Genomic DNA, 21516 nt, shown 5'->3' with positions numbered 1-21516 from the left:
TCTCTCTGACCCTCCCCCACTCACACTCTGTTTCTGTCTCTCAAAAATGAATAAACGTTAAAAAAAAAAAAATTAAGAAAAAAATAGTAACTCTTTTTACTCTCACAAATACTATAGTTTAGACAATCAATGAAATAATCACCTTATTTATGGATGAATGTATATTTCCTCCCAATTGTTTAAAGCCCCTCCAATCAATTGCTAGTGATGAATGAATCTACTGATTTGAAACTAGACTTCTTATCTCTCTCACTTTCTAAGAACTAAGAAAATGCCACAGTTAACAACTGGCACATATACTATGAAACTATAATTCAGTCTTACCTATGTCAAAGAGCTTTCGCTTATCCCTTAGAATTTACTTCTCAATGCACAGGGCTGTAAACCTTTAAATGAGATTCTTAATTGGAGACTTACACATCAAAACTTCTGCAAATGCTCTGAATCCAAATCCCCACAAAATGAAGCATACAGAACCATGTGAGTCACCAGAGGCAAAGGACTCTCATGGCCTCCTCCAGCCTGCTGGACTAGTCCTCCTTCTCATTACTACTTCACTGTGCAAGGTTTGGGGAACCAAGAACCTAGAAGCTGCCCCAAAACATCAGGGACTGATATTAAAACTGAGTGCCATTATCTCTCCACTACTGCCAGAACTAATCCCACTTTACACCATATGCATCTCAGCAAACCTCTCTGGTCTGTCACCCATACCCGGAAGTCCAGCCCCAAACTGCTCTCCATTCCTGATCTGAGTCCACCTTCTCAGGCCCTCCTCCTCCCCCATCTCTTTCACCAAGCCCCCAGGAATTCCTGCTGTGGTCAATTACACCCTTTAGAATCTCCACCTCTTTCAACCTTAATGTCTTTTTGTGTAACTAAACACTAAAAGTCTTCTGAAGATAGGACTTCTTCTGCAGCCCCTTAGCTAAAAGCTGGTTTTTTGTTTGTTTTTTTTAATCTTACCTCAGTGTATGAGGGCCAGGACTAGAAGAGAAGCCTTTTTGCTCTCCAGTTTGGCTTTCAGACCATTACCACCCCTCATTCCAGAGGAAAAACCTGCTGGCTCCTGTTAGGATCATGCATGGCTCTACCACCTTACCCCTTGCTTTTCTACTCTCATTTACTGAACCCCTAGTCATTTCCCCTCACTTGCTAAAGACTGACTCCTGACTCAGTCTTGCTGTATGCCAACAACTGTCATCCTCAGTGACAGCACTGCAGATGACCTGTTTAATTCTCTGGCTTCTCAGGTACTTCATTTTCTAAACTCCCAAGATCATTTCTTCCAATCTATCTCAAGCACTCTTTTTTAAGGCCACAAATGGACTTTGTCATCACCAGCAATTCATCACCTCTGAAATCTTTATTTTGGACATCTACTACCTTCTTTTTCTTCTTTCTTATGAATCTTTTATATTTATTTTTTATATTTTTTCAAGTGTATTTATTTGGGGGGGGAAGGGGGGACAGGGAAAGAGAGAGAGGGAGACAGGGAGGGAGGGAGGGAGAAGGGAGCAGGAGGGAGGGAGGGAGAGGGACAAGGAGAGAGAGAGAAAGAGAGAAAATCCCAAGCAGGCTCCACACTGTCAGGGCAGAACCTGCTTGAACTCACGAACTGTGAGATCATGACCTGAGCCAAAATCAAGGGTTGGTAGTGTAACCATCTGAGCCACCCAGGTGCCCCTATTTTATTTTGAATATATAAAGTTGGTTCTGGAATTGTTTTGGGTTTTTAAGATTTTATTTTTACATAATCTCTACACCGAACGTGGGACTCAAACTCACAACTCCGAGATCGAGTCACATGCTGTACCAACTGAGCCAGCCAAGCACCCCTATTATTTAGTTTTTAAGTTTTCTTTTTTTAATTTAATTTTTTTATTCAAGTACAATTAACATATAGCATGAGCTTCAGGTATACAATATAATGATACATCAGTATCTCAAAATGCTGCTGATAAATGACCATCCCAAGATTTTAAGTCTGAATACAACCCAAAGTGGAGATAAGGTCAAACAAAAATTATGTCAGACCAGAAAGCAGTTATCAAGAAAAACCCTCTATTTCTATTACTCTTGCTAAAACACACACACACACACCCCTCTTAAACTACTTACAGATCTCTACGTAAAATGTTACATGAAGAAGATTAACATATTTTTATATACTCCTTATAGCACTAACCAACAGGTTTTCTTAGAACCAAACACTGAAAAAAATCACTAGCAAAGAACAGTTTAGAAAGAGCTGCTGCTGAAAGGGCCTCGCAACAGTATCAGTTACCTGAACCCTGGGATCCACTCTTCTGAGGGCCGGCGGCAGTGACCTGAGCCTTGGTTAAGGCTTGCACCGGCTGAGCAACAATGGTGCCTCCACCTCCGCTCACAATTGCTTTGGCAACTCCTTGGGTCACAACTTGCTTTGGACCAACAGCTTTGGCAACAGAAGAGCTGGCCTTGGCTACAAGGATTTGGCCGCCACTGATTGCTACAGCCTGTTTCACTGCTGAAGGTAAAGTGGACCCAACTGGCACCCCAACGACCTGTTGAAAATAGAGAAGAATCCAGCAGTGCTTCTTCTCAGTCCTTTCAAGGACTCTTCGAACAGAACAGTCACTCTGTTCTAGCAAAGAACAAAGCAAAGTTCTAGCTATGACTTTAATTTAATCCTCTAGGAATGATACCTATGATAGATGTGAAAACATTTCTCACATTTTGGATAGTATTACAATAAAAAGCTACAGTTTTTGTCTTAACCCCAGCTACTATCTAGAACTTATTTTATGTGTTTTTAATTAAAAAAAACTTAGAAAATACAAAAATACAAAGAAAAAATTTCTACTTTTCCAGATATAACCGATTTTAAAATTTTACTTATTTTTATTAATTTTTTTTTAACATTTATTTATTTTTGAGAGACAGAGAGAGATGGAGTATGAGCAGGGGAGGGGCAGAGAGAGTGGCTGACACAGAATCCAAAGCAGGCTCCAGGCTCTGAGCTGTTATGACAGCACAGAGCCCGATGCGGGGCTCAAATCCACAAACTGTGAGATCATAACCTGAACCAAAGTTGGACACTTAACCAACTGGGCCACCCAGGCGCCCCATAAATTTTATTTATTTATTTATTTATTTTTATTTTTAATTTTTTTTAATGTTTATTTATTTTTGAGACAGAGAGAGACACAGCATGAGCAGGGAAGGGGCAGAGATAGAGGGAGACACAGAATGTGACGCAGGCTCCAGGCTCCGAGCCGTCAGCACAGAGCCTGATGCGGGGCTCGAACTCACGAACTGTGAGATCATGACCTGAGCCGAAGTCGGACGCTCAACCAACTGAGCCACCCAGGCGCCCCAATTTTATTTATTTTTAAAGTAAACTCTACCCCCAACATGGGGCTCAAAATCATCACCCCAAAACCAAGAGTTGCATGTTCTATCAACTAAGCCAGGCAGATGCCCCAGAAATAACCTCTTGATATTTTTAATGTATTTGCTTCCAACTCTTTTTAATATACATTTTAAAAGATTTTTTAAATATTTATTTATTTTTGAGAGAGACAGAGCATAAGCAGAGGAGGGGCAGAGGGAAAGGGAGACACAGACTCTGAAGCAGGCTCCAGGCTCTGAGCAGTTATGACAGCACAGAGCCCAATGCAGGGCTTAAATTCACAGACCATGACATCATGACCTGAGCCTAAGTCGAACACTTAATCAACTGAGCCACCCAGGTGCCCCTTCTTCCAACTGATTTTTAAGAAAAGTCATCTTTTTCTAAATACTTCCAATTTTTCATTTCCTTAAAGGTCAACATTTGGTTAAAAGGTCTAAGCAAGAATATTTTTTTAAAAGACCCAATACCCAAATTATGAAAGTTGAAAATATCTGGTTCTGAAAATATTATAAAGTGAACTCTTTCAAGTAAGAAAATACTACAGAACTCTTCAGACAAAGTCAATAGAGGATGTTAAATTACAAGAAACAATTCAATTAATGGTAAATTGGGGCAGGGTTTCCACTTCCTAGTTCTTTATTTCATAAAAAAGAACTTCTCACCAGGAACTATTGCAAAGAGTCTTTTACAAGATTAAAAGAATACCCAAAGACCTGCTCTCTAAAAGTGAAAATGAGAAAGCATAAGCACTTCTCACCCATCAGATTGGAGTCAAAAACTTTAAACTCTGATAACACCAAGAAGTGGCTAAAGGGTCTGGGGAAATAGGAACATCTATCTGTTCCCTGATGAAAGAAAAGTAAGTTTGTACAGCCACTCCAGAGAGGTACTGGCATATCCACTAAAATTGAAAATTCAGGGGCGCCCGGGTGGCTCAGTCGGTTAAGCATCCGACTTCAGCTCAGGTCACGATCTCACGGTCCGTGAGTTCGAGCCCTGCGTCGGGCTCTGGGCTGATGGCTCAGAGCCTGGAGCCTGCTTCCGATTCTGTGTCTCCCTCTCTCTCTGCCCCTCCCCCGTTCATGCTCTGTCTCTCTCTGTCTCAAAAATAAATAAACGTTAAAAAAAAAAAATTAAAAAAAAATAAAAAAAAAAAAAAAAAAAGAAAATTCACATACTCCATGTTGTAACAATTCTACTTTTAGAAATGTATCCTAGAGAAATCTTAGACACGTGCTCAAGGGAACATAATGTCCAAGATAGCATTATTTATAATTACAAAAAACTGTCAACAAACTTAATACCTATAACATGTAGCAACATACTTAATGTCTACAGGTAGAGTAATGGATAAATTGTGGTATAAGACAGACAATGGAATAGCATACACTAGAACTACATGTATCAGCATCAACAGACTGACAGTACAAATCCTGAATGGAAGGGGAGCTGAAGAACAACAGAATATATATATATATAAAAATATATTTTACGTAAATCTTCAAAATATACAACATTACATGCTATTTATGGCTATGGATTTATGCAATACAAAGTATGAACTCGAAAGCTACATTCACATTCATGATAGTGTTGCTCTGGGGAAGAACAAAGTGGACTTCAACTCTGTCATGTTTTACTAGGAGAAAATATGAGATGAAATAAATATGAACGTGTTAATTTGGGGTGGAGGATACATGGGTATTGATTATATCATTGTATTTTACTGAAATTTTAGCATCTTTTTTCAACTAAAAACAACAGGATTACCTAAGATAAATGATAAACATGCAACTGATGAATGAAACTCTTAAGTTAAATAATTAATAAATCATACATGGTTTCTTTTCAAAGAATGTGAATACAGTAAAACACACTGGCCACATGCTTGGACAATATGACTGATGTGAAGAAAACGGTCCCCTAATCAAGTGTTATAAATCACCGTGTAACAAAGAACAAAGAGTACGGGACTTTATAAGCAGTCAGACCTGGTCTCCCAGTTTTGTTCCACTAGTTTGTAGCTGGAAAAGTTATTTAATGTTTGTGAGCTTTAGCCTTAGACAACTCATTTATAAAATATGGATAAGATCATGAGGCATAAATGAGGATAAGTTTATCAAATGCCTAGCCAGTATGATGAACACAGTAAATGATAGCTGCTGCTCTCCATGGCACTGGTTATAATTAACTGAAGAACAGTAATTTATGAGGTTACATGAAGATGCAAAGGATACAGAGTACCAAATGGATAAGCATTCGGCTAGGGCAGAGGATCTTAGTCTTAAATCCTAGACTCATTAGGTCAAAAAGAAATTAAAGTATATACCAAGTGGTATCTGCTTTAAAATATCCTAGAAAGAGAAATAAGATTAGCAAAATGTTGATAATTGTTGAAACTGGGTAATGGGCATTATAGGATTCATTACCAAAGTCTCTCCACTTTCATGTAAGTTTAAGGCAGGATGGAAAGGAAGGATGGAAAGGAAGAAGAAAAGACTCAAAGACTCAATGGGGAAAAGCAAGTTAACTTAGAATAGAGAAGAAAAATCCTCCCAGCTATACTGGCATGGTTAAAACAATCCAGATCTCTCTACTCTGACTGTATAAGCCTCATTCTGAAGGCAACATGGAGTGTCGCTGTGGCCAGAGCTGGGCATAGTCACTTCCCCTACAGATGTGGAAGTATAAACTCTTCTTATTAATCAGCTTTTTTTTTTTTTTAAGTTTATTTATTTATTTTGAGAGAGAGCGAGCAAGCACACGAGCAAGCAGGGGAGGGGCAGAGAGAGAGAGAGAATCTCAAACATGTTCCACATTGTCAGCGCAGAGCCCAAAGCAGAGCTTGAACCCAGAAACCATGAGATCATAACCTGAGGTGAAACCAAGAGTCAGATGCTCAACCAACTGAGCCACTCAGGCACCCCAATCAAGAACTTTTCTGTGTATTTATGGAAAAAAAAGTTTCTTAACGTAGGAAAACATTTTTGGAATACGGCACAAAGTGCCAGTTGAATCCCAATATCCATTCTTGTTTTCTCTCATAGTAAGAGAGCTCCCGGTTTTTAGCTATGTGGACATGGCCACATAAAATATTTCCCAGCCTAGGGCTGGTCTTCTGATTTCTGGCTAAAAGAATAGGAAGAGAAGTGATGAGTGCAAATTTTGGGTTATACCTCCTTACACCTCCTTTTCTCTTCCTGCTGGCCAGAAATGCAAACATGGTGGCATGAGATAAAATGGTTATCTTATTAGCCCACAACTTGAGAACCAAATTTTGAGAATGGCAGAGCAACAAGATATGAGTGTCTAGATTCTTGATGATTGTCGAAGCGACATACTAGAACTGCCTACTGGTCTTTTATGAGTGAAAGAAAAACTTAGGCTTCTGGTTTTTGTATTTCTCTTTTATAGTAGTCAAACTTTTTTTTCCCAAGACAAGAGTCTTCACATTTCCTGAATATATCAAATTTGGTAATTCACTGCATGAACTAAATTACACATCATCTATTTTCATGTTCCTTTTTTTTTTTTTTTAGTTTTTTAAAATGTTTATTATTTTTGAGAGAGAGAGAAAGACAGAGCATGAGCAGGGGAGGGGCAGAGAGAGAGGGGAGACACAGAATCTGAAGCAGGCTCCAGGCTCTGAGCTGGCAGCACAGAGCCCAACATGGGGCTCGAACCTATATGCCTTCAAGCTGTGAGATCATGACCCGAGCCAAAGTCGGCCGCCGAACCGACTGAGCCACCCAGGCGCCCCTATTTTCGTGTTCCTAAACCAACAAACAAAGCAAAAAAATCTTAAAGGAAAACATATGGATTGGACCTATTTTCTTTTCTAAAACTCCATGCATCTTAACTTGCTTTTCTCAGCTGTATCAACCTCTATTCTCACTCAACGGCTTCAAAATTTCCAGGATATGACATATGTAATCTCTCCCAAGAGCTAAATAAAATGTGGTATCCCAAGTTGGCCACAGGAGGGCAGTTTTGATTAGCAGAGCTTATCCACTAGGAGCATACCACTGGCAAGATTAGCACCCCTCAACTCCCCCCATCTTGTTTGAAAAAAGAGAGAATGAGGAAGTCTGGAATTCTACTGGGGAAAATCCTACTCACAGCTGTCTACAGACATCATAAGGAAGACTCTTAAGTAGGTCACTATAACCTCAAATTAGTTTTTCTTTCTTTTTTCTTTTTTTTTTTTTTTTACAATATAACACTTTGGCCTAGAACGTGAACTTTTCCCATTCACTTCTCTCTGCATTCCTAACTTCCTTTAGTGTCACAAAGCAGACACCCTTTGTTCTATATTGTTGTAAATATTTCACTTTGATTCATGCTCTGATTCAGTGTTTTTGTTTGTGCTCTGTACAGACCTTTGCAAGTCAGAATTTACTTTAACAACCAGAAAGTAAGGATTCTATGTATGCAATTTTCTCTCCAGACACTGAAGAGTATGGCCAATTATGATTTAGTACTTAATGATAAGTACATGGTACTCCTGCACATTTACATAGGATTTGTCCGTAGTCATTTAAGCTACTATCATTTATTAAGCACTCGCTCTGTGCTAAGTCCTTCATGTACAATGGTTTCTAATTCTCCTATAACTCTGAAAGGCAGAGGAGAGTATTACTCCCTTTTACTAGATGAAAAAACAAAGTTTAGGAAGACAAACCTGCCCAGGTCACACAAGCAAGGAGTGGCTGAGATCTGGAAAAGGCTCTAACTCCAAAGCTCACATTCTTTTTACTATGTCACACTGGTTCTTTCTCACACGAACCCACTAAGTACTTAGCTGTCCCTTAAAACAGCACCTCTCTACTTTCATGAAAAAAGATAAGCTGTATTTCTATTGTGCCAAAGTTGAATGGAAGGTAAAACAGTATCATTTTGCTCAAGCTTCTGCTTTCTGGGCAGGCACTTCAGCAATAACCAGGGACAGTCTGTACTTGCAGACAGCTCCTTATCTGGAGTCCAAAGCATACACTAAATTTCCTAGGTAAACAGGAAATGTCTTTTCTCATGGTCTTCTGCTTTTGCGCATTTCTTTCACACTCCTCTATGCCTTTTTCAGGTGCCCTTCAACTCTATTCAGGGCATTCTAGCACAAACCCATCCATTTTTTCTTAGTTCTGCATTGCCATTAAGTAGGTGGCAATGTGACAAGAAAGCCAATACAGTTGTTCAGCAACACAGAGGAGTGGATTTGCAAACTGCAAAGTGTAAAAAAGTGAAACTAATTTGTTCAGAGCTTCTGAGCATAAACAGCAATACTATTGACTCAAAAACCTAAATCAGACATTCCATGTAACTTTGGTGAAGCAAATTAGATTCTGAAGAACATGTAAAATGTGTCTGAGTAACAAGCCCAGATAATAGTAACAGAAAGGACTTTGCCAAAAGGCTTACCCCTAAGGCCAAAAAAATGGAGCACTGGGAAGCAGTTGGGGGTGCCTGTCTTCGTGATTCTGGCTAGAGAAGCCCCAAAGTCAAATATGATGCTATAGCTTGGTGGTTCCTAATTTTGCCTAATCACATGAGTCAGCAGGATAGCTTAATAAAAATCCAGATTCCTAGGGCCCCTAAGAATATTCTGATTCAGAAAGTTTGATGGGGGCCTCAGTATCTATATCTATACGTTTTAAAGTTAATTTATTTACTTATTTTGAGAGAGCGAGAATGCATGTCCATGTGGGAAAGAGGCAGAGAAGGAGGGAGAGAGAATCCCAGGCAGGTTCCACACCGTCAGTGCAGAGCCCAATGCAGGACTTGAACTCCCAAACCACAAGATCATGACCTGAGCTGAAGTTGGACACTTAACCAACTGAGCGTCAGTATCTATATATTTTAATCATCAGATGAGTCATGACCAGATAAATTTGGGAAAGTGGTTAATGGATTCTTATAAATTTTAGAACCATACAGATTTTAGAACATGAATTTTTGTCTCAATTCATGTGTAGCTATCTAAACTAACCAAAATATCTAAAACCATTTTTCTATTTTAAAGTACTCTTCTCAAAGCAATTCATCTATCCCTAGATAGGCTGGCTTTCAAGTTGAAAAGCACTTCATGTAATATTCTGGATAGCTTTACAATGTATCTGCCCCCAAAACGAGCTAATTTAACTATGTTCTAAAAGCGTGTTTAGGTTCCAGACAATGGCTCACAAATTTTAATTAGCTCTGCAATGGAAGATTATGGAATCAGCAGACCTAGGTTCAAATCCTGTGTCACTTGTTAGCTATAAACTCTTAAGGAAGTTGGTTGACCCCTCAGAGCCACAGCTTCCTTGTTTGTAAAATGGGGTGCAGAGTATCCACCTTACAAGGCTGTTTGAGAATTACAGACAGCGTATGAGAAGAGGACACACACAGGCACTCATAAGCACAACCAATGCAGGAAAACATGAATCTACATGCAATTTTATACTTCTCTCGATATATTAATTCCTCACATCTCCAAATTATAAAACAAATAAATTCTCTCGAGGGTCAAGAATCAGGAAAAAAAAAAAGAGTCAAGAGTCAGTAAAGAGATCACACAGCCTGAACATCAGAGGTGTAAACTGTAGCACTTGCCTACCAGAAATAAAGAAAACAGTAGACCTTGGTCCCGTGGCCTTTACACTTGAATCAAGTGGGAAGTTGTGTACATGAAGTCTATCACCTTTATTGTCAGATGACAGTGTCCCTTTGCCTCCTCAACTGTTCTGGGGCCCTCTACATGACACACCGCTGCTCTTGTCAAAGATTACTGCAAGAGCAGATGGGTTTAACATTGACTGACTTGCTTTTCCAACATGGCTTCCATCTACAGGTTTTCCTGGAATCAGCAATCCTATCACCTGAATCTTGTCAGCACCTGCCTATTATTTAGGGAAATAATGTTCAATTACATAATGACCTCCCCATCCCTACCCAATTCAAACCTTGGAGGGCTGGATCTTTGGTGACTGGGATGTCCCTTCTCCAGCAGTTAGGACCTGTTTTTGAGGGGACACAGCTATCATGTGACCCCCTTTCACAGTCACATACTGAGGGAGTGGTGACTGGCTGGCAGCCCCTGTTGCAGGCACATGAGAGGCTTCACCAGGTTCCTGTTTGATGATTACCTGGCAACAAACATGATAATGACACTGAATAAACATTCCATGAAAAAAGCCACTAATATATGAATCTATTCAGCTTGTAGGAATGAATGAATGAATGAAGCTCTGTAAAAATTGACCCCACCAGGAGAGTAAAACAAAAACAAAAACAAAACAAACAAAAAAACCCCGCTTAAATATAGCCCATAAGAGCTATCAAAAGGACCACAAGTAGGATCTGGATTTGATCCTGTATTTCTGCAAACCCAACCTAGTCCATTTGTTCTGGATTTTGGTGGCAAATGGCAGAAGAAACAAACACGCACAACGTTTGTGCTCTTTGGAGTTACCATCTTGCTGGACTCCAAAGGCTGCCCTGTGGACACTACTGAATAAATGAAAACATGTTGCAGAAGTAAGATCTTAAGAATTAAGGCATACTAAAAAGTAACGTGTAGTAAGGTAGTGTCCGTCAACTCCAATATGCCACAAAAATTATTATGTAACAAAACCATATCAACTCATGGGATAATGCCCTAACAAATACTCACTTTTGTGAAAGCTCCAAGTCCTCCAGTTATAGGCTTGGGACTCTGAACCTTAGGGTGACTCCCAATTGGACAAAGAGGTGGCATAGATGCAAACAAAGAATCCTCCTGCTGTGTATGTAAAAATATACACTGTTCAATTATGATACAATAAGTGATTTCAGATATCCCAGTCACTTATATTTAATATAAATCTGTGACATCCTCTAGCAACATAACCAATACACAAAAGAAAACTAAAAGCTCAAAACTCTTTGGAGTCTTCCAAGCCCCCACACTTGCATTTTAATATTGTCTTAGAAACCAAATGCAAGGAAAGGCTATAACCTGGCAAGAACCTACTCATCTGTGCCCCTCACAGGCTGAAAAGACTCTTATCATACATTTGACTCTTATCTAACATTTGTAGACTCTTATCTACAATGTAGATACAATGTGGACTCTTATCTAACAATGTAGAGTCTTATCTAACATTTGACTGACTCATTGGTGTACATGTCTAGTCCCCTGCCAGGTCATAAGCCACTGAAAAAGACTGACACTGTACTTTATTTCTTTTCTATCCCTAGAGTCTAGGCACTAAATAAATAAATGTAACAGGTGGTTAGAGTGTTTTAGTATTTATACCCTTTCAATCGTACTTACACAACTTGACTTATCTTTACTCCAAATAAATACCCAACACAGGCAGAAATTTTTCAATAAGTATTTAAAAGACAACAAAAAGAACCTGAAGAGTTATTAAATGCAAAAACAATGAAGGTCAACATTCAAAATTATTGTCACTTGTCTCTAATTCTCAAATACAAATTGTAAATTTCAGAGGCAATTTGCCATAAATTAGGGACAAGTAACAAAGTTAAGAACACTGCTTAGCTGTGTAACGAAAAGATCAACAAACATTAAAAAACAGACTGACAGAGAATTACAGCCTTCAAGGCAATTATTACAATTTAGGCATTCATGTAACACGTGCTCACAGACAGCACTGAACTCAGAAAAATGTCACCTTGGACCAGAAAACTATTCAACAGCATCACCATTAACTGCTTACATATAAGAAATGTTGTGTTAGCACTAGTCACATAGGAGATGATCTCTGAATTCTTAGTTCTTTCTCACACATGAGTTTATACCTCAAAGTCTCTAGGCAGCCATGACCATGATGAGTAAGCTGAATAACTAACCAAACAGTAGGGACTATCTTTGCTAAACAATGAGCAGATACCTAGCACTCTTAGATGAACAAGTCAGAGCATACCTTAAGTTCTAATTTTAAAGGCCTTCTTACTCTGAAGAAGGCGGGGGAGAGGACAAAGAAAAAAATTGTGGAAAGATAAGAATCATTTTCAAGTAACTACATGGCTGACACCTAGAAAAAAAATGTATTTACTCCTTATTGGTACAAATATAGGAAGAAAAGACGTATACTGCCAGATGAATAAGGAAAAATTTTATAAGGAAAAATGTGTAACAAAACTGACCCCTCCCCCCCCCCTCAAAATAGCTGCCTCCTCATCATAGTAAGTTTTCAAATAGATACCAACTGTCCAACTGATGGAAGTATTGAGAAAACACTTTCTACACTAGGAAAAGGTCAAGAGTAAGGTAGGGGAGTCTGGAGTAGATGGTCTTCAAGATTCTTACTAGCTTGAAGATTCTACTTAAATTCTTGCTGAGCTTGAACTTACTGTGTTTAGAAACTGGCAAAGTGTAATAATGCAATAAGAGTATTACCTTGACAGTAGATGTTACAAAACTGCTTCCATGAATTTTAGGAATAGGGGAACCTGTTCCTTGGGAGGCCTGAGAAGCAGTAGAGAGCTTGTTTGTAGGACTTCCTGATAAGCAAGGCATATTTAAAAATAAAGCACAAAGTAAAATTTACAAAATGTAACTTTAAAGTATTTTCCACCAACCTTCCCTTTTCCCCCAATATTTTTCATTTTCAAAGGTTGAAAACTCACAACCATGAAATTATTATAGAAAAAACACTTAGAGATTCCTCCTATGAAGTTGACCACCTCGTTAACCTAAAAACAGACAAGAAGCTAGTAAGGACATATAGAAGAATAAATAAGTAAACATTATATACTCTGCTATTTAAATAGAGACACCAGAACACAATGATATTGGTTATTTAACAATGTGCCAAATGTATGCATTCAAGTGAATGCTGGCTCCATAAAAGTAGTTTCACAGGAGGCTAGACCTGTTCCAAAGTGCTGCCAACATTAAACATTTTATATTCCGTCTGTACAACTGCCTTTAGGGACTGATAACAGTAAGTCTCATTATCTATAGCCAACAATAAATCAAGACCAAAATGGTATTTGATCACCTGCTCCATTTACCAAACTTGCTTACAAAGACTTTTGGCTGATTCCTAAAACTAAACACCCTCAAAGATTCCTATTTGGCATCTCTAAATACATTCAAAAGGCTATTAAGTAATTTCTGAAAGCCTTTTTTTTTTTTTTTAAGTTTATTTATTTTGAGACAGAGAACACGCAGGCACATGGAGCAGGAGGGAGAGAATCTTAAGCAGGCTCCATGCTCAGTGTGGAGCCCAGCATGGGGCTCAAACTCACAAACTGTGAGATCATGCATGACCTGAGCTGAAATCAAGAGTCCGACACCTAACCAACTAAGCCACCCAGGCACCCCTGAAAGCAGCATTTTTAAAGGAGCTCCACAGTTACAATCATGGTTAAAGGACCTAACTTTTCTAAAAAAAAAAGTACCTGGAAAGACCCAACATACATTCATGTGTTAAATCAATTATGTTTAAAAAAAAAAAAAAAATCAGTCTCATTGTAGTCACTTCTCTTTTCACTATTTCTCTTAAAGCTACAGAAACTTAGAAGCATGTGTTTACATAGTTTAATTGAAGGGACTACATAAAATAATGTTAATGAAAATACTGCGAAAAAACCTGAAAAGCACTCTGTAGTTACAGATTATGGTGACAAACACAATGAATCCAATTCTTATTCTTCCTATCAGAGGTCCCTTTTTAGAACTGCAGAGTTCAATTTCCTTCCCACACACAAAATTTACCTTATTCACAGAAAAGTAGAGATCACTTTTTTACTTGACTGGTGAAACACGTACATGGTCCACAAAGGTATTCTTTTTTCTAAAGTTTAATTTGGAAAATAACTACACTGCTTGCAGGCCCAAAAAAGAATTATCTTCCAAATAAAAATAAAACATCTTTTTTTTTTTTTTAAAGAAAATTAATTATGGCCCACTTTTACTCTTTAGAAATTAAAAAGAAAAATTCCTAAAAAATACAACTTTTACAAAAAGTACATCTTCCCTGAAAGAAACCGCACTGGAGTTACTATTCCAGATCCTCTCCTCTTTTTATAAAGATTTCATTACTCTATTACATGACTACTAAGTCCACACTAAGATTTCATCTTTACGAAAGATCAAACCTTTGGGATAACACAAAGACTGATCAAACGCACACCTGTAGTGGGAGTGGTGGCTCCAATAACCTGCCCTGGCTTGTCCAGGATAACATAGGGATTATTAATGACAGAGCTGGCAGTGCCTTGCTTCACATGGACTGGAGTGGAAGTTGGGGTTCGAGGCAGCGGTGATGGACTTGGAGTTGATATGGGGGAACCTTTATTAATAAAAAAGAGAAAAGAGAAACCAAATAAACAAAAGAGATCTACTCAACCCATCTAAGGTGATGAAGATAATGCAAGAGGGGCAGGGCTACCAGGGAAAAGAGAATGGGACTGTGTATTTCAGACAATGAGCAACAGCAACAGTGTAGCTGAGGCAGGGATTAGTGTATTTCCCTCTCCACATCTTTGCATCAGCAGGGAGCTTTTGAAAAACAGATTCTGAGATGCTAGCCAAGACCCACTAAATATAAATCTGTACTTTAACAAGATTCTCCCCCATACACCCATCCCAAGGCACATTAAAGTTCAAAAAGCAGAGCTTTATATAACAGCGTGAAACCGCTGAATCCCTAAATAAAACTCTTAACAACTTGGGCAGATTGTTATAACTATGGTTACACTCAAAGACACTAAAATTAGAGGAAATAAGTGAACAGACAGACTTACAAACCAGGCAGGAGTCTTGATTTACAATTAATTTCCAATAGGAAAGTAGGAAATTCACCCACCCAAAACAACTCTGCCAATCCTATGTCAGAGCCACAATCCGGAGATACCTGTTCCCACAGAACACTCTCAAAGGTTACCCACGTATCATTAAATATCCTCAATGGTTTTTGTATCGATCAAATGTGTCATCCATGAATTTCTCTAAACTTCAAACCAATTTCTATGTCAGCCTATTTCACCTCTGAAGCAGCAAGTTCCAAAATGCTTCTAACTTGTAGGTAAAATTATACGTCCTTCACCTTTCATGAATTTCAAAAACTTAGATATTTCTGCTTAGTTGTCTGTTTTTAGCACCAAAGACTCCTTTTCTCTCCCTTCATATACAGAAGGCTCCCACTGCCTAGATATTTCTGCAGACTCTCTTTCATGTCTTTTCTGAAGTGGTATAGTCAAAACCATAAAGTATATTCCTACCAGAAGCCTACCTAACATGAGACTGTCATGAGACAATGGACAATTCAACTTTAGTGAAAGTGAAGGCTCAGAACTACCCACTGATAACAGAAATGAGTAATGTTCTGTGTGGTTAGAGAGTATAAAAGACATTTCAATCCCAAACCAATTCCCACCTTTAAAGCTTTAACTCCACACCAAAAGGCCTCTAATTTTTCTTTTTTATTACTAGTCACTCTGGTTTCTATATATAATCCATAACCTTAATCTCTACCTTAGCTGAAACCATACATCCTAGTAAACATTTTACCTGCACCAATTCCTGGAGATGAAACTTGACTGCTTTGAATTTCATTTCTTTCCTTGTAACTATTTCCATATGAGATGACTTCTGTTTTTGCTTTGTGACAACTTTGCTAATTAACAGCTCACTTGTTAAATAAAAAAAAACCCTACTTAAAAGAACTTAAAAAAAGAAAGCCATAATACATTCTGTCATTCCAACAATTTTTTATACACATCAACTTGACACATATCACCTATATACCTGAAACAATCTTGCAGCTCATGGTGATGGGTTGGAAGGACTTTCCAGGTGACTCAGGATTAGGAATCTGACTTTGTGGCACAATTTTGCAGCTTGATGCTATTGGCTGAAAAGCTGAATTGCCATGAGAACAAAAGGTAACTTTCTGGGATGTTGTCATTTTGGTGGGCGTCCGTTCCAATGAAGACGGCAAAGAATAAAATGTAGTGTGTCTCTCAGCTTCAGTGTTGGCTGGGAATCCTATTTGAAAGGAAACAGGTCAATGACAAGTCAGAAATTGCTTAGGAATCATAAAACCTTACTATCGTGGAAAAAGAATGAAACAATAAAGATCCCTTATTTCAACAATCATCTTTAAACCACTCACTAGTAAAAAACACAATTGGCATATGTACGAACCCTTTATACATTTTTGGATGAAATGTAAATTATGTTTAGAATCATTTTATTAAAATGCTTCTTTCAAAAAATTAGAAAATGTTAACTATAAAGCATGTATAATATAAAAAGTACACAAGTGTATTATGTTCTGCCATTTTTTATATGAACTAAAAAACTATAAATTACAAAAAAAGAAAAACTCAAAAGAAAGCATTTGTTGGGGCGCCTGGGTGGCTCAGTTGGTTAAGCGTCCGACTTCGGCTCAGGTCATGATCTCGCGGTACGTGAGTTCGAGCCCCGCGTCGGGCTCTGTGCTGACAGCTCAGAGCCTGGAGCCTGTTTCAGATTCTGTGTCTCCCTCTCTCTGACCCTCCCCTGTTCAAGCTCTGTCTCTCCCTGTCTCAAAAATAAATTAAAAAAGTTAAAAAAAAAAAATTAAAAAAAAAAAAAGAAAGCATTTGCTTCATCTAATAATGCCCTATTTTGCTAAATGCCCATGAAGAAGATGCAACTGAAATTTAAAGAATAGTTAAAATTTATAAAAGGACTAAATTATTAACATCACATTAAAATATAGGCTGAGAGAGTAAATTGATGCCATTTAGAACCAGTTTTATATAAGAGAAGTGATTTAATGATATATATACTTATTAAATGAAAAAATACAGTAGTCAAAATACATTTGCTGATGATGAATCTTATATTTTTAATTCCAGTACAGTTAACACACAGTGTTCTATTAATTTCAGGTGTACAATATGGTGATTCAACAACTCTAAACATTACTCAGTGCTCATCACAAGTGTACCCTTAATCCTCACCACCTATTTCACCCATTCCCCTATCCATCTCCCCTCTGGTAACCATCAGTTTGTTCTCTATAATTAAGAGTCTATTGTTTTTGTTGGTCTCCTTTTTTTTGTTCATTTGTTCCTAAAACTCCACATACAAGTGAAATCACATGGCATTTGTCTTTCTCGGACTTCCACTTATTTATTTATTTATTTTTATTACTAGTCACTCTGGTTTCTATATATAATCCATAAACTTAATCTCTACCTTAGCTGAAACCATACATCCTAGTAAACATTTTACCTGCACCAATTCCTGGAGATGAAACTTGACTGCTTTGAATTTCATTTCTTTCCTTATAACTGTTTCCATATGAGATGACTTCTGTTTTTGCTTTGTGACAACTTTGCTAATTAATAGCTCACTTGTTAAATAAAAAAAACCCTACTTAAAAGAACTTAAATACTCTTTAGAGCCATCCATGTTGCAAATGGCAAGTTTGAGTCTTTTTATGGCTGAGTAATATTCCATTATACATATATAGCACATCTTTATCCATTCATCAATGAACACCTGGGCTGCTTCTTAATTTGGCTGTTGTAAATAATGCTGCAATAATACTGTGTGCATCTTTTCAAATTCATGCTTTTGTATTCTTTGGGTAAATACCGTAGTGGAATTACTGCATCATACATACGGTAATTCTATTTTTAATTTTTTAAGGAACGTTCATACTGTTCTTTCCACAGTGGCTGCACAAGTCTGCATTCCCCCCAATAGTGCACAAGGGTTCTCTTTTCTCCACATCCTTGCCAACACTTGCTGTTTCTTGCATTGTTGATTTTAGCCATTCTGACCAGTGTGAGGTGATATCTCCTTGTGGTTGTGATTTGCACTTCCCTGATGATGGGTGATGTTGAGCATCTTTTCATGTGTCTGTTGGCCAACAGTATGTCTTCTTTGGAGAAATGTCTGTTCATGTCTTCGGCCCATTTTTTTACCTGAATTATTTCTTTTTTTGGTGTTCAGTTGTATCAGTTCTTCATACATTTTGGATACTAACCCTTTATCTGATAGGTCATTTTCAGATATCTTCTTCCATTCACTAGGTTGTCTTTTGGTTTTGTTGATGGTTTCCTTTGTTGTGCAGAAGCTCTTATATTGATGTAGTCCCAACAGTTTATTTTGTTTTTGTTTCTCTTGCCTCAGGAGACATATCTAGAAAAATGTTGCTACTGCAGGTGTCAGAGAAATTACTGCCTGGGCTCTCTTCTACGATTTTTATGGTTTCAGGTCTCACATTTTAGGCCCTTAGTCCATTTGAGTTTTTGTGTATAGTGAAAGAAAGAGGTCCTGTTTCATTCTTTTATATGCTGCTGTCCAGTTTTCCCAATACCATTTGTTGAAGAGACTGTCTTTTTCCCAATGCATAGTCTTGCCTCCTTTGTCAAAAACTAATTGACAATATAAGCATGGGTTTATTTCTGGGTTTTCTATTCTGTTCCATTCATCTATGTGTCTGCTGTTGTCCCAGTACCATAGTGTTTTGATTATTACACCTTTGTAACAGATCTTGAAATCTGAGATTGTGACACCACCTGTTTTATTCTTTTTCTTTTTTTAACATTTATTTATTTTTGGGACAGAGAGAGACAGAGTATGAACGGGGGAGGGGCAGAGAGAGAGGGAGACACAGAATCAGAAGCAGGCTCCAGGCTCTGAGCCATCAGCCCAGAGCCCGACGTGGGGCTCGAACTCACGGACCACGAGATCGTGACCTGAGCCGAAGTCGGAGGCCTAACCGACTGAGCTACCCAGGCACCCCTGTTTTATTCTTTTTCAAGACTGCTTTGGCTCTTTGGGGGGGGTCTTTTGTAGTTCCATACAAATTTTGGGTTTGTTCTAGTTCTATGAAAAATGCTGTTGGTATTTTCATCGGGATTGCATTAAATTGCTTTGGGCAGTCTGGACACATTAACATATTTATTCTTCCATCCATGAGTATCAAGTATCTTTCCATTTGCTTGTGTCATCTTCAATTTCTTTCATCAATGTTTTACAGTTTTCAGAATATAGATCTTTCACTTCCTTAAGTTTATTCCTAGGTATTTTATTCTTTTAGTATGATTGTAAATGGGACTGTTTCCTTGATTTCTCTTTCTGCTTATTATTATTGTTAGTGTATAGAAATGTTAACAGATTTCTGTATATTGATTTTGTACCCTGTGACCTTACTGAATTCATTTATCAGTAGTTTTTTGGTGGAGTCTTTGGGTTTTTTATATATAGTATCATGTCATCTGCAAACAGTGATACTTCTTCCTTACCAATTTGGATGCCTTTGATTTGTTTTTCTTGTCTGATTGCTGTGGCAAGGACTTCTAGTACCATGTTGAATAAAAGTGGTGAGAGTGAACATCCTTTTCTCGTTTCTGACCTTAGGGGAATTGAGTAGGATGTTAGCTATGGGTTTTTTCATATATGGCCTTTATTATGTTGAGGTATGTTTCCTCTAGACCTACTCTGTTGAAAGTTTCTATCAAGAATGATGTATTTTGTCAAATGCTTTTTCTGCAACTATTGAAATGATATGGTTTTTATCCTTTCTGTTGTTGATGTGGTGTATCATACTGATTGGTTTTCAAATACTGAACCACACTTGCATCCCAGGAATGAATCCCATTTGATCACGGTGAATGATTTTTTTAATGAATTGCTGGATGTGATTTGCTAATATCTTGTTGAGGATTTTTGTGTCTACATTCATCAGAGATAGTGACTTGCAGTTCTCCTTTTTTTGTAGTGCCTATCTGGTTTCAGTGTGAGGGTAATGTTAGCCTCAGAGAATGAATTTGGAAGCTTTCTTTCCTCCTCTATTTTTTAGAATAGTTTGAGAAGTATAGGTATTAACTCTTCTTTAAATGTTTGGTAGAATTCACCTGTGAAGTTGTCTAGCCCTGGACTTTTGTTCGTTGGGCATTTTTTGATTACTGATTCAATTTCACTGCTGGTAATTGGTCTGTTCAAATTTTCAATTTCTTCCTGATTCAGTTTTGGGAGGTTATATGTTTCTAGGAATTTATCCATTTCTTCTAGGGTGTCCAATTTGTTGTCATAAATAGTTTTCATAATATTCTCTTATAATCCTTTGTATTTCTGTGGTGTCAGTTGTTACATTGTACTTTAAATAATAGATACTTAACATTCAGTTTCTTGTTCACACAACTAGACACACAACCAAAAACTCTTCCTATAACATGTCAGAAGAAACCATTATAATCATCAAAAAATGAACATTTAATGTCTTTTAGTAAGTTTTATATTCTATAAAACATGTAGAACTTCATGAAAAAATTTTTTCTGAGAATAAGGATTTGGCTATTTTCAAAACTGGACTGTATAGGTAGAGGCAGCATGCCTATTTATGGAAAACTTATTTTCCATACACTCCTCAGTCTCTACAGGAAGCAGTTCAATATCATATTATGCAAATGAGAGAAAGGAATGCCCCAGAGAGTGATTCCTCTGTACAAGGAAAAATTCATTTCCATATAAGGAAAAATATATTACCTTTCTCCACACAAGTATCAGGTACTGGCTCATGTGACTGCTTTATCGGTGAGGAAGCTTTCACTGGGGCTGGAATGGTCAAAGGCAAAGATGGTGGGGCATCAGAGATGTCTGACTCGGAAGACTGAGGATAAATGGAGTCTTCTCCAAGAGAATGTCGGTGGAGCTCAACATCCACTACCTACACAATCAGGCAACAATTGGACTCATGAATCCATCATCAGTGTCACAGAAAGCCCCAAGCTTGTCTAAGAACGTGGTAGTCTAAGAGATGTAACAAATGATTTTTAATCATACTTCAAAGGCAATTTCAATCTAAGAACTAAAGGACTTACCCCAGAATGTAATCTAGTCTGGTTTAATAGATAAATAACCCAGTGAAACCAATCATATAATTTGGGACTATTTGCTGTTTCTATGCCTTAGAACACTCTTCCCCCACAAATCCCTGTATGACTGCCTCTTTCTCATCAAGTCTCAATCAAATGTCACCTTCTCAGAGAGGCTTTCCCTAACCAACCTAGCTAAAGCAACTCCCTTGTCCCCCAGCTACTCTCTTCTTTATATCACTTATTTCCTTTTGTTTACTATATATCTTCTTCCCATTCTCAACACTATCAAGAATATAACTCTTTAA

The 21516-nt window shown here is 37.8% G+C and overlaps 1 protein-coding gene across 1 annotated transcript in view; it reads right to left on the bottom strand.

Moving 5' to 3' along the window:
- LOC125918136 (YEATS domain-containing protein 2) overlaps positions 1-21060 on the bottom strand; it is a gene marked incomplete at both ends in the record, with an annotated part of 39673 nt that extends 18613 nt beyond the window's left edge. Inside the window, 7 exons of the mRNA XM_049624182.1 lie at positions 2288-2546; positions 10336-10518; positions 11046-11153; positions 12780-12883; positions 14521-14679; positions 16137-16376; positions 20880-21060. Coding sequence (XP_049480139.1) covers positions 2288-2546; positions 10336-10518; positions 11046-11153; positions 12780-12883; positions 14521-14679; positions 16137-16376; positions 20880-21060 — 1234 coding nt within the window. The remainder of the gene's footprint in view (positions 1-2287; positions 2547-10335; positions 10519-11045; positions 11154-12779; positions 12884-14520; positions 14680-16136; positions 16377-20879) is intronic.
- Positions 21061-21516: the final 456 nt, after the last annotated feature.

This window comes from Panthera uncia, unplaced genomic scaffold, assembly GCF_023721935.1.
Source record: "Panthera uncia isolate 11264 unplaced genomic scaffold, Puncia_PCG_1.0 HiC_scaffold_474, whole genome shotgun sequence".
Lineage (NCBI taxonomy): Eukaryota > Metazoa > Chordata > Mammalia > Carnivora > Felidae > Panthera > Panthera uncia.
The sequence above is the reverse complement of the archived record's forward strand: the minus strand, read 5'-3'. Positions and strand labels throughout refer to the sequence as shown.